Source organism: Triturus cristatus, chromosome 4_1 (genome assembly GCF_964204655.1).
Source record: "Triturus cristatus chromosome 4_1, aTriCri1.1, whole genome shotgun sequence".
NCBI classification, from domain to species: Eukaryota; Metazoa; Chordata; class Amphibia; order Caudata; family Salamandridae; genus Triturus; species Triturus cristatus.
Genome location: NC_140585.1, coordinates 83,025,766 through 83,039,568, shown reverse-complemented (window position 1 = coordinate 83,039,568; position 13,803 = coordinate 83,025,766). Strand labels below are relative to the sequence as shown.

The 13,803-nt window shown below is 52.2% G+C and overlaps 1 protein-coding gene across 3 annotated transcripts in view; it reads right to left on the bottom strand.

The window, feature by feature from the left end:
• The window catches only part of RNF20 (ring finger protein 20), a 217,566-nt gene that overhangs the window by 28,398 nt on the left and 175,365 nt on the right, over positions 1-13,803 (bottom strand). For all 3 annotated transcript variants that reach the window (XM_085651686.1, XM_085651687.1, XM_085651685.1), the window contains exons 16-17: positions 10,631-10,843; positions 1,146-1,271 (exon numbers count right to left, since the gene is read on the bottom strand). In XM_085651686.1, coding sequence (XP_085507812.1) covers positions 1,146-1,271; positions 10,631-10,843 — 339 coding nt within the window. The remainder of the gene's footprint in view (positions 1-1,145; positions 1,272-10,630; positions 10,844-13,803) is intronic.

Below are 13,803 nucleotides of genomic sequence, written 5' to 3'. Positions count from 1 at the left end.
AATCTGAATTGCGCATTCACTGGATAAACGTATGAGGACGGGTGACTCATAAGGGATTTCTTTTTGAGCTATCTGGCTGTTTTACTTTATAAATAATGATACGTATTTGTGGAACTTTGTGAGATATCGGACTTTCATCTTCCTCCTTTGTGTGTTTAATACTTTATGGACCATAATTGGGTAGAGAATATCAAAATGTAGGAGGATTTGCTTCCTGAGTTACTCATCATGTTTTCTTATAGACTGTGCTGCTTCTTTTGACACCTTGTCTTCTTTGAGTACCCAAAAGATTGGTGTCTTGTAATGGAGAACTTTGTTTCTTTATGTAGTCATGTTTAAGTATGTACCTATTTGTTTAACATGAAAGGAGTCATTTATTCTTATATATTGTGTTATTTTCTAGCCCTGAGGAAGTCTTTCAAGAAGACGAAGCACATGTTCGCTAGAGCGGAGGAATATGAAATAAACAAGTATCGACTTTATGAAGAGTTGGCCTTCTAGCTTTCTTGTGCTGGAGAGTCTCTGTTGATTCATTTCTGTGTATTTTGTGCTATTCTGTGACAAAAACCGCCTATGAAGGATTCAGAAGTAAAGTTCTGCCTCCTCTTTGATCTCTGCGTCCTGCCCAGTATATTCAATGTGAAATACAACATTTTTGATAGTCAATGCAGATTGATCAAACAGGTGGAGATAAAGTTACAGTCTTAAGATTTAAAATGTCCTCTTCCCAAAGTAGGACAGCAGAGCAAATGCAACTGCACAAATAACATATAAAATGTGGATTTAGGCATTTTGTTGTGCACAAGGAAGATGTCTTCCAGTTGCTCTGTATAAATTTCCAATACTTACCAAAAAGTTAAATGCAAGTGTAATACATTTTAGCCGTTCTGTCTCAATCAGAAATAGTAACAGATGTATCTTGTAACTCTGCATGTACATGAAACGGGCTATAAGAAACAAAGAGTGGTGGATTCACCATGAGAAGATTCTTGGGTGCAAAAACAAGGATGGGGTAGATCTGTCAACACTGACCTCCCTTTTATTACTTTCCAGGGCTGGTGGGTGGTGTCCTAGTTCCATGTGTGACCGTGGAGAAGTGGGGGGTGGAGGACGGTAGGGGAAAAATATTAACGCATAGCACCCACCTTCCTCTTGTTCATCTCTAGGGCCTGTGTCCGGTGTGTTAGCTCTTTCTCCCCAGCGTTAATGTTGCTCTGCAGAAGGTGCTCCTTCTCTTCCAGCTTTCGCACCACCTGTAGCTGGGCATCCACCTAAGAGAGTAATGGAAAAGACGAGGGACACACATTTGAGAAATGGGGTACAGGGTCACAGCAGGCCAGCAAAATAAAGGTTGTGAAGATCAACTGAAAATGAATTTAAAAAAGGATATATGGAGGAGGCACCGAAGTGCAAAGGAAAGAAAGGAGGTGATGGGACTAGGTGAAAAGGGGCTAAGAGGTGTAAAGAGGAGCACGCAAACCAGAAGCGGAAAGGAATGGTAAGACGTAGAGATGTTCAGGAAAATAATAATTAAAGTGAGATAGGGGCTAAGAGTAAGGATGGGTCAAAGGATTTGTATTAAGGGAAAAGTGGAGAAAAGAAAGAGGAGTAGGCCTTGTTAAAACTAGAAGATTACAGAGTGGAAGTCGGAGAAGAAAAAAGCAAGGATTAAAAAGCAGGTGGGACAAAGGATAATGAACCCAGACAAATGAACACGATATGGTGACAGTATAATATGGAGTAGATAAGTGGGAAAAATACATAGATGAGTAGAGCTGTACAGAGAATGATGTAAGAGAAAATGTACGGAGGGTAGGTTCCATTCTTCAAGGACACTACATGCACAAGCTTCTTACTAGAGTTGATATTTTCCTTGGTACTAGTACTGCCCCTGAAAGATGGGTAATTGAGGCCAGAAACAGGACAATCTCAAACTCGTCAGCAGGACAAAACATGTCATACTAAGCATGGATTGCTCGTTCCGATTCAAGTGAATGCACACCAAGATCTACATGGCCAGGAAATACATTCCTCATGTCTTCCACATAAAAAAACTGGTATAAAGGGACAGTGTGACCGGAAGTATTTTTCAAATCAAGGGCCTGCTACAACAACAGTTGGATATACATCCAGGTCTACAGAGTTAGGGGACTCCTCCTCCTCCCTTACACCTATGTTTCCAGCGATGAGAACTTATCTTCACCTCAATAAAACACCAACCTTGACCAGAGGGAATAGACCCCACTTTTTGCACACCTATGCTGGGGTTGAAACAACCACATCTGGTACCTCACTTCAGCTGGAGAGATAATGTGACCAGTGAAATCAGAAACTGCTCCCACATATTAGCTGCAAAATTTCAACGTCTGGGTCAGGACTTGTGACGTTGGCTTTAAAAAAATGTTTTAAAAGGTGAAGGCTTTCCAACAGGTCCACTGGGCATGCACATGTGCCAGCAGGGCAGTGTTCTGATCATGCGCCTTAGACAACAGTGCATTCCTATGTGTGCACAGTTTTTTTTAAACTCAGCAATTACACAAAGTTATTTTTTCTATTACTTGGCATTCTTCATGGATATCACAAATAGTGGCAGAAAAACACTGGCTAAAATTAGTTTGTCAAGAGAAAAACACAGCCTGGGAGAAAGTGCCATCTTTCTTGCATGGTATGCCCCCACTTTTTGCTGAATTTCTGAATGTACTTTGACTGAGTGTGCCCTGGACTCCTGCCAATCAGGTGCCCAGGGCCTATGTTCCTTCCCAAAAACACAAAACACAAATTGGCAAACCCTGGCCACATGTCAGCCCCTGGTAAATGGTACCCAGGGCCTTGTGACCAGGGAAGGCCTCTAAGGGCTGCAGCACTCATTGTGCCACCCTTAGAGACCCTGTACCCTTGCACACACATGCTTCCCTTGCAGGCTTAGTGTCTGGGTACACGACAAAACAAAGAGTCGACATGGCACACATCCCTGGCACACATCCCCCTGCCCCCAGGATGGGCAGAGGGAAGCTTCAAAAGGCATGCCGCCTCTGTGAGCTTCCCCAGGCCACTGCAACCCCCCACTCTGGCGGGAAGCTTGGCCGGAAACCCCAAATAACGACAGGGGATGTGCCAGCCTGCCAACCACATCCCTCAGGTGGGGCAGGCGAGGTGAAGCACATCTCCAGGCTCTTGCCATCTTGAAGATGGGAAGCCCTGCTCAATCAGGACTAGGCTACTGCCCCCCTCCCGCAGGAGAGAGGCAGGATAGGGGGTGTACCCACCCCAGGACAGAGACCCATTGGTCCCTGCCCTTCACCTACCTGTAACACCCCTAAATTCAACTCCGTGGGAAAGGTTTAGCATTTCAGACAACCCTGATCACTACTGTTGGACAGGCCACATGAAGGGCTTGCTCCCTCCCCGCATGACAGGGCCCAAGCCCCGGACCCCCAGGTGTTACCCACAAGAGCAACCTGCATCCCGTCTCCCGACGGAACTCCTGCCCCCGGACATCCATGTATCATGGGGCCGAACCCCTACCGGCTCCCCCGGCCGGATCAGCCGCCATCTTGGACACTGCACCACGAGGCCGCGTGGCCTCAGCTCGACCCTAACCCTGGGCCTGGCCAGGCCCTGACATCCCAGCACCACCATCCACCCAGGAGGTGAACGGACCACTTGGCAGGTCAATGGGAGAAAGAGATGTCGATGGCTCTCCCCCGCCAGGTGCCGATCGCCCTCCAGCTCCCCCGGGCGCTGGCTCCACCCCCCTGCTGGGTGTCTGGACTCCCTCATCCCGGACCTTCCGACCTCCAAGCGCGAGGGTCCGGACATCAAAGGGCGCCAGACCTATAACTAGGGCAGCTCCAGAGCAGGAAGGCAGTTGTATCCTGGAGTCGAGAGACACCGAGAAGAACTCAGCCTTGACGGACTACCGGCGCTGCCGTAGCCCTGCCTTGTGAACTATCGTCCTGCCTGCTGGCGCTGCCGCGGCCTTCTGCATCCTCCATCCTCGTCGGGACCTGCTGGCGCTGCCGCGGACCGTGTAACGACCACCTTCATCGGGACCTGCTGGCGCTGCCGCGGACCGTGTAACGACCACCTTCACCGGGACCTGCTGCCGCGGCCCGTCCAAAGCTAGAACATCGAGCTCGAGGATTGTGAGCTATCCATCAGACCATCTCAGCTACCAGATTGGTAACCAGACTGTCCCGCTACCCCCTTTCCCAAACCAAGAGACTAGAATCGAGGGGACCCCTGAGTCCAGACCTCCTTGTACCATTCCATCGTACCTTAAGAAATCGCTTATAAAGAACGTTAAATCCTATCCTTGTGTGGTGTATAACGGTGGGGGGGGAAGTTACGCATCTGTACGATCGCTGGAGACTGCTCTCCCCGGAGACCTCTCCCCTTGTCCTCGGCCGACCCTCCCGGTCCGTCTAACATTGGTGGCCAGCGGCGCGATCCGAATCAACGCGTAATCGTACAGAGAGTAGCTCACCCCACGACAAAAACCACGATGTCAACCAAAGAGAGCGGATCCACCGAGAAATTCCAGATGGATAAATTGGAAGAGTACAGCCATCGTGAATTGAAACAATTCTGCATGGAACTAGGCATTGCTACCACCGGCCTGAGTACCAAAGACGATTTTAAGCACGCCATTGAGTCATGGGCAGAAACCGGGGTCGCCAGATCCCCAGACCGAAACGGTGCAGCATCGGAGAGGAACGCCACGGCTCCCGAGGAGCGAGGAACGGGCCTCTCGCAGGAAGAGATCCAAGAAAGAGAAAAAAACAGACTACATGAGTTAGAAATGGCACGACTCAAAATGGACGGTGAACTAAAATTAGCCGAGCAAAAACTGAACCTAGAACATGTGCGGCTCCGAGAAGAACGGGAAGAAAAACAGAGGCAGAGAGAGCTCGAAGAAAAAAGATTAACATACGAACACGAGCGCAAACTGGCAGAAATAGAACTACGGAAGCAGAACAAAGAACCGGAGGTGCCCGAGCGACCGCGCACCCCGGGAGCGACAGAAAAGAAAGTCCACATCCCCAAGGATGTCGTCCGAGAGTATGTCCGAGAGGACGACATACAACAGTGGTTCAAGGCCTACGAGATCGCCATGACCTCCCACCGGATCGATCGAAGTGACTGGGGAGCCGGCCTATGGGGGAGGTTCGTCAACGAAGGCCGCGATGCCCTGCTACAGCTCCCAGACCACCAGATGTCATCCTATGACCACATGAAGGCTGCCCTCCTCACCCGATATGGGCTCACACCCGAAATGTACCGCCAGAGGTTTCGGGACTGCACTCGGATCCCGGGTACAACTTGGGTGGAATATGTCAACTATTTCAGCCGAGCCTTCGAGGGTTGGATCAAGGGAAGCCACGTAACGACCTACGAGCAACTTTTTAATCTCATGGTGTGGGAGCACCTATCTAACAACTGCTTCGTCGAGCTCAGGCAGCACCTCCTCGACAGTGAATTGACTGACCCTCGGCAACTCGCCGCCGAAGCTGACCGGTGGGAAAGCACCCGAGTGGGCCGGAGAGGGCCCCACGAGCAGAACCGGAACAACCAAGGTCAGCACCGTCCCCGAGGAGGAGGAGGAGGCCAGGGGCGAGGGAGAGACACCGTCCCGGCCGCTCCCACTGCCAGCACCCCGCCCCCGGCCAGCCGGGGGAACCCCCCGATGCGCCCGGGGTTCCGAGCCAACGTCACGTGTCACCGATGCCAGCGAGTCGGCCACTACGCCAATGACCCGAACTGTCCACAGAACCAAACTCCAAAACCCCGCCAGGTAGCTGCCGCCGCCCTGGGGGGAGAACAAATCTCCGAAGAACAAGAAGAATACGAGCAGGCACAACAAGAGTGGGAACCGGCCGCCATGGTTCTAGCGTGCCTAGGGGGAAAAGACATGGTCCCGCAGGCCCCCCTACCCGCCAACACCAGAAAATATAGCCAGTGGGTGAACATTAATGGGCGCCGGGCCGAAGCCCTACGTGACACAGGGGCCAGTGTGACGGCCGTCCGCTGTCACCTGGTAAAACCAGAGCAGATCCTGCCGAACATTCTCTGCCCCGTCCGCTCAGCCGACAATTCCGAGAGTCTATGTCGGATGGCCTGCGTCCCCTTCGAATGGGGAGGGGTCTCCGGCATGTTGAAGGTTACGGTCCGGGATGATGCCCCCGTGGACTGTCTCCTGGGGAATGATCTTGAGAGTTCCCCGTGGGCCGCCGTCGAAAGGAGAGAGCACCTGGGGATGCTGGGCCTCCCGGACTGGGCATGCGTAACCACCCGGTCCATGGCCGCCCGTGCCATCCCCCGACCAGAAGAACCAGAATGGCCAGCACCTCCTCCCCCGATCGCTCCAGTAGAGGACACCGACTATACCGACCCCCCAGAGCAAACCCCCGAAGGGGTCGCCCAGCCCCAGGACCTTCCCGGCCTGGCTCAGTGGCGTCAAGAAGGGGGGCCCACCCAGGAACAGTTCCGCCAAGAGCAGAAGACCTGTCCCTCCCTCGAGGGACTCCGCCAGCAAGCCATCGCCCAGAGCGCAGGGGACTCCACCGGAGCCCATTGGGTCTATTGGGATAATGACCTGTTATACAGTGAACAGAGAATCGCGGAGTTAGGGGCCAGTCGAGTGCTGGTGGTGCCCCTCCGTTTCAGAGACTTCCTGCTAAATTTGGCCCACGATGTCCCTCTGGCTGGACACCTGGGCCAGGACAAAACCTACAGTCGCCTGGTGACCCACTTTTTCTGGCCGAGGATGCGAAACGACGTCCTCAACCACTGCCGGTCCTGCCCCACGTGCCAGGCCAGCGGGAAGAGCGGCCGCAAGCTCAAAGCACCTCTGCAACCCTTCCCAGTTGTCACCACCCCGTTCGAGAGGGTGGGAACAGACATTGTGGGGCCCCTGGACCCCCGCACAGCACAAGGACATCGGTTCATCCTGGTACTGGTGGACCACGCCACCCGCTACCCCGAGGCTGTGCCCCTGCGAACTGTAACAGCTCCGGTGGTCGGCCAGGCCTTAATGGGGATCTTCTCCCGGGTGGGCTTCCCCCGAGAAGTCGTCAGCGACCAAGGCACAAACTTTATTTCGAAATATATGAAGTCCCTCTGGCAACAGTGCGGGGTCACCTACCGATTCACGACCGCCTATCATCCTCAAGGAAACGGACTAGTTGAGCGATTCAACCGCACGCTCAAGGGAATGATTGGGGGATTGGAAGAGCCCCTCCGTCGCCAGTGGGATGTACTACTTCCGTGCCTCCTCTTCGCCTATCGAGAAGTTCCCCAGAAGTCCCTCGGTTTTAGCCCTTTCGAACTCTTGTACGGGCACCCTGTGCGAGGGCCCCTCAGCCTAGTCAAAGAAGGTTGGGAGATGGCCCCCCTAAAGACCCCTCCAGACGTCTTCAAGTACCTCCTGGCACTACGCAATCAGACCCGGCGATTCAGGGAAATGGCAAAAGCGAATCTTGAGGCCAGTCAGGAGGACATGAAAAAATGGTACGATCAAAATGCCTCCTCCGTCGAATTCGAGCCTGGTCAACAAGTGTGGGTGATGTCCCCCACCGAACCATGTGCCTTGCAGGACAAGTGGACGGGGCCCTTCAAAGTGGTCGAACGCAAGAGCCCCGTCACCTATCTCATCGATATGGAGTCTCCCCGGAACCCCCTCCGGGTCCTCCACACCAACAGACTCAAACCCCACTTTGTGCGCTCGGAACTCAGCCTCCTGATGGCTACAGACAGTGGGGCGGAAGAAGACTCCGAGCCTCTCCCTGATCTCCTGAAGACTCAGGAGAAAGATGGTTCCGTGGACGGGGTCCGGCTCTCCGAGGCCCTCACCCCAGAGCAGCGCCAAGGCTGCCGGGAACTCCTGCTGCAGTTTGCTACCTTGTTTTCCCTCACCCCAGGGGTCACCCCCTGGTGCTTGCACGACGTGGACACTGGGGACAGTCCCCCTATCAGACACCGGGCATACCGCGTACCAGATCGGGTGCGGGCCTGCATCCAAGAGGAAGTGTCCAAGATGCTCACGCTCGGGGTCATCGAGCCCTCGGACAGCCCCTGGGCCAGCCCGGTCGTGCTGGTCCCCAAAGCTGCTGCCCCCGGCACCACTCCTGAACTCCGATTCTGCGTCGACTATCGGGGCTTGAATGCTGTCACCAGGACCGACGCTCATCCCATCCCCCGAGCGGATGAATTGATCGACCGCATGGGGGCTGCCCGCTACCTCAGCATCTTCGACCTGACAGCGGGCTACTGGCAGATCGGTCTCACATCCCGAGCCCAAGAACGGTCCGCCTTTTCTACCCCCGATGGCCACTACCACTTCAAGGTCATGCCCTTCGGCATGAAGAATGCCCCAGCTACTTTTCAGCGACTAGTGAACCAGGTCTTGGCGGGGCTCGAAGAGTTCAGCGCCGCCTACCTGGACGATATCGCTGTGTACAGCCGCCACTGGTCCGACCACCTCCACCACCTCCGAGAGGTCCTGCAGGCCCTCCAGCGGGCCGGCCTCACAATCAAGGCCGGCAAGTGCCAAATTGGTCAGGGGTCCGTGACCTACCTCGGACACCAGGTGGGAAGCGGTCTGGTGGCCCCTCTGCAACTCAAAATCGCTGCCATCCAGTCCTGGCAACCCCCAGTCACGCAGACCGAGGTCCGAGCCTTCTTGGGACTCACCGGCTACTACCGGCGGTTCGTGAGGGACTATGGCAGCATTGTGGGGCCCCTCACGGGTCTCACGTCCAAAAACCACCCGAAGAAGATTAACTGGACCCCCGACTGTCAAGCGGCCTTCGAGAAGCTGAAAGCCGCCCTGTGCACTGCCCCTGTGCTCCAGGCCCCCGATTACAGTCGGGAATTCATTGTGCAAACGGACGCCTCCGACCACGGCATCGGGGCGGTTCTCTTCCAGCTGAACCCCGAGGGTCTTGACCAGCCGGTGGCCTTCATCAGCAGACGCCTCCTGGCCCGAGAACAGCGCTGGAGCACAATCGAGAGGGAGGCCTTCGCAGTGGTGTGGGCCCTCAAAAAGCTCCGGCCCTATCTCTTCGGTACCCACTTCCGGGTGCAAACCGATCATCGACCCCTGCAGTGGCTAATGCAGATGCGGGGGGAAAACCCAAAACTATTGCGCTGGTCCATCTCCCTGCAGGGGATGGACTTCACTGTGGAACATCGACCGGGCCAAGACCACGCCAACGCAGATGGCCTGTCACGCTTTTTCCGCCTCGACGAGGAGAGTCCCCAAGAGGATGGGTGACTCTCCCCGCCTTCAGCTGGGGGGGACGCATGTTGGACAGGCCACATGAAGGGCTTGCTCCCTCCCCGCATGACAGGGCCCAAGCCCCGGACCCCCAGGTGTTACCCACAAGAGCAACCCGCACCCCGTCTCCCGACGGAACTCCTGCCCCCGGACATCCATGTATCATGGGGCCGAACCCCTACCGGCTCCCCCGGCCGGATCAGCCGCCATCTTGGACACTGCACCACGAGGCCGCGTGGCCTCAGCTCGACCCTAACCCTGGGCCTGGCCAGGCCCCGACATCCCGGCACCACCATTCACCCAGGAGGTGAACGGACCACTTGGCAGGTCAATGGGAGAAAGAGATGTCGATGGCTCTCCCCCGCCAGGTGCCGATCGCCCTCCAGCTCCCCCGGGCGCTGGCTCCACCCCCCTGCTGGGTGTCTGGACTCCCTCATCCCGGACCTTCCGACCTCCAAGCGCGAGGGTCCGGACATCAAAGGGCGCCAGACCTATAACTAGGGCAGCTCCAGAGCAGGAAGGCAGTTGTATCCTGGAGTCGAGAGACACCGAGAAGAACTCAGCCTTGACGGACTACCGGCGCTGCCGTAGCCCTGCCTTGTGAACTATCGTCCTGCCTGCTGCGCTGCCGCGGCCTTCTGCATCCTCCATCCTCGTCGGGACCTGCTGGCGCTGCCGCGGACCGTGTAACGACCACCTTCGTCGGGACCTGCTGGCGCTGCCGCGGACCGTGTAACGACCACCTTCATCGGGACCTGCTGGTGCTGCCGCGGACCGTGTAACGACCACCTTCACCGGGACCTGCTGGCGCTGCCGCGGCCCGTCCAAAGCTAGAACATCGAGCTCGAGGATTGTGAGCTATCCATCAGACCATCTCAGCTACCAGATTGGTAAACAGACTGTCCCGCTACCCCCTTTCCCAAACCAAGAGACTAGAATCGAGGGGACCCCTGAGTCCAGACCTCCTTGTACCATTCCATCGTACCTTAAGAAATCGCTTATAAAGAACGTTAAATCCTATCCTTGTGTGGTGTATATCGGTGGGGGGGAAGTTACGCATCTGTACGATCGCTGGAGACGGCTCTCCCCGGAGACCTCTCCCCTTGTCCTCGGCCGACCCTCCCGGTCCGTCTAACAACTACCTACACCTTATTGCCATGCACAAGTGGGTCAGTAGAAGTGGCCAAATATCCTCAGACCTCAAGTGGGCAATACACCCAAGGTTGCAAGTTCAGTATCCAACCCTCCAATTACACTCCTTGCATCTGTTCTGCAGACATGGGTCCGTCACACCCCCACCTGATCAGCAACTGTTGAGCCGCCTCTGCTGCGACTGCATTCCATCCTATGTACCTGTGTTTTGAGCGTAATAAGCTGGTCGGCCAGCTCTTCCTTCTCTTCTTTAAGCAGCTTGTGGATCTGGTTGGACTTAATGCGCTCAGACATCAGTTTAAAGTTGGCATCATCCTTTTCGCGCAGCTGTTGCATAAGGCGGATGTTCTGCTCCTGCATGTCCTCGAAGGCCTGTCCTGTGACATCCATTTCTGAGAGCAGTGCCTCCTCCTCCTGCTCAAACAGAGAAAGACATAGATAAAATATCCCAATATCTCGCTATCCGAACCCTCTTATTTACTCCGGAAAGAAAATTAGATTTGTGCATGCAAAACTGCTTAGCTCATGAACTTTTCCAACATGCTAGTACGTCATTGTGCACGTGTTGGTCTGTCAGACCCATCTTTAACCTCCCATATCAAAACCATTACTAAACAGGTATGACTAATCACTCAAGTTTGAGACCTAAGATTTGCTTCCTAACCTCTTTTGCTTTAGAGACAGGAAAAGTACTTTGTACGTGACCCATTATTCAGCCGTAACCCACATTTCTACAAGCCAAAGCCATGCAGAAGCCCACCTCAACATGATGTAAGATGCTACAACCACAGGACCATGCTTTTAGCTGTCCCTCTCATTTCTAGTCGGCTCTTGGATCTTTCCAAAAACTGATAGACCTAAGAAAATAGAACCACATATACAGAGGGTTGCTACCCAGCAGAATATACGTTCACAGAAAACTTGTGGCAAGACATTGGTACAGTCTATGTACAGAAATTGCCTGTACTTATTCACACCCACTGTCAAAATGGTTCATTAAATCAATCACATTTTCAAATACAACAAGGTAAACGTATAATGGAGAAATCTAAATTTCATGCTCTGGTCAAATTGCTAAATCTATGCTTTTGTGTCATTTATCCACCATCAGCCTATGCCCTTTGCTGATAAACGAACCTCAGCAGCTCATAATTTAAAATGGCACTGCTACCCCTTTGGTAACTATGTAACACTGGTAAGTGCTCTGATGCTCTGCTGTACAATAAATACAATAGTAACACTGATAGGTTTTTCTGCACCTTTTTACCTTTCAAAAATATATATTTGTGCGTATTTGAAGACAACCTAAGTAGTCAACACCAAGACTGTTTTAATCAGTACTGTTTTAAGCTCATCAATTTCCAACTATTATTACAAAACCTTGGAATTGTCATCATGGTTTTAATCAGGAAGAAGACAAACTTTAAAATTCATGACAATATTGGGTTGTTCGTAGGATCGCTGGGGCAGCTTAAGGTTGTCAAGAGGATCCATGGCTCAGCTTTAAATAGGATAATGTAACTTACCCAGTAAGCATCTGTTCTTGGCATGTAGAGCTGTAGATTCACATGCTTTGCATACGCCTGCCATCTAGTGTTGGGTCCAGATGTTTGCAAGTTGTTTTTCTTCGACGAAATGTTTCCAGACAAGAGGCAGGGGACTCCTCCTTTTGGTGATAGTGCGCAAGGGCATCAACTCCATTGTTAGATTGTTTTCCCGCAGAGGGTGAGAATAGAGTTAATAAGTAAAGAATAGAGATGTTCATGCGTATGTATATATAGTAAGAGATCGAGAGCTGCAACAGGTACAGGTACAGGTACCAGGGGAGGCAGGTGGGCGCATGTGAATCTACAGCTCTACATGCCAAGAACAGATGCGTACTGGGTAAGTAACATTATCCGTTTGAGACATGTGAGCTGTAGATCACATGCTTTGCATAGATTATACAGCAGAATTCTCCCAAAGCGGTGGCTAACCTGTAGCTGTTGGAGTTGCCTGGCCTTCATTAGCTTGTCTCGCTAACACATCAACACAATGTTTGGTGAATGTGTCTAGTGTAGACCATGTTGCAGTTTTACAAATGTCAACTATGGGGATGCTTCCTAAGATAGCCATAGTAGCCCCTATTTTGCGAGTGCAATGCGCTCTAGGGGGTATTGGTAACATTCTCTTTGCTTCTGCATTACAAGTTTGAATGCATTTAACAATCCATCTAGCAATACCTGACCTGGATATGGTATTGCCCTTGTGTGGTGGACCAGAAGCAACGAAAAGTTGTTTAGTTTTACGAAATGATTTTGCTTTTTCAATGCAATATAAAAGGGCTCTTCGAACATCTAAGGTGTGTAGGCCCCGTTCTGCCACTGAATCAAGTTGAGGAAAGAATACCGGTAACTCAAACAAATGATTGATATGAAAGGCAAAAACTACCTTAGGTACAAACTTGGGGTTTGTACAAAAAAACACTTTGTCTCTGTGAAGTTGGAAAAACGGTTCTTCTATGGTTAGTGCCTATAGCTCACCTACTCTCCTGAGTGAAGTGATTGCAAAGAGGAATGCGGTTTTCCAGGAGAGAAACTGTATTTCACATTTTTAAATGGGTTCAAAAGATGGGCCCATTAACCTTGTGAAGTCTATGTTAAGATTCCACACTGGCTTTGCCCAGGCCTTGACCCATTCTGGGCCGGGGTAGAATCTGAGCGCACACAGGCCTTTGGGTTGGCAGGTTCCACATGATCCCTTACGTCTTCTACTGGGTGTATTTGATGGTTTTGACGGCTCTAGAGAGGACAAGCTTTTTCTGGTAACGGCGATCGCTGTGGCTAAACGAGATATTACAGCGGCCTGGGCTCAGCCCAACCCCCCTACCCAGCGAAAGTGGCGCAGGGGAGTGGATTGGTGCGCGGCCCAGGCCCTTCTTTGAGGCACGTGGTTGTCCCGTGTAGTTCCATAGGGTTTGGGGCAAATGGCTAAACCTACTGTTTTAAATTGGCGGCTTTGGCTCCCCTATGTAGCGGGGTGCTTTTTTCCAGCTTGGGTAGCTTGCATAAATACTCCTACCTTAACAGTGGGGTTTTTTTTCGGCCTGTTGGAGATGGAATTGGCTTTACTGTGTAAGATGGATGCTGTCATTTTGTTTGCTTGTTTTTTTTCAAAATGAAAATAAAAAATTGATTATATAAAAAAAAGATTCCACACTGGGGCAGGTGGGAGTCTTGCTGGGATTACTCTTTTAAGTCCTTCCATAAATGTATATATTTTCTTTTTAAACAGATTTTGTCAAATGGCACATATACAGCAGGGCCCTGTACCCCAGAGGCTTCTGCACAATCCGAGCATGTTATACTGAATTTGACATTTTCATATTGAAACAC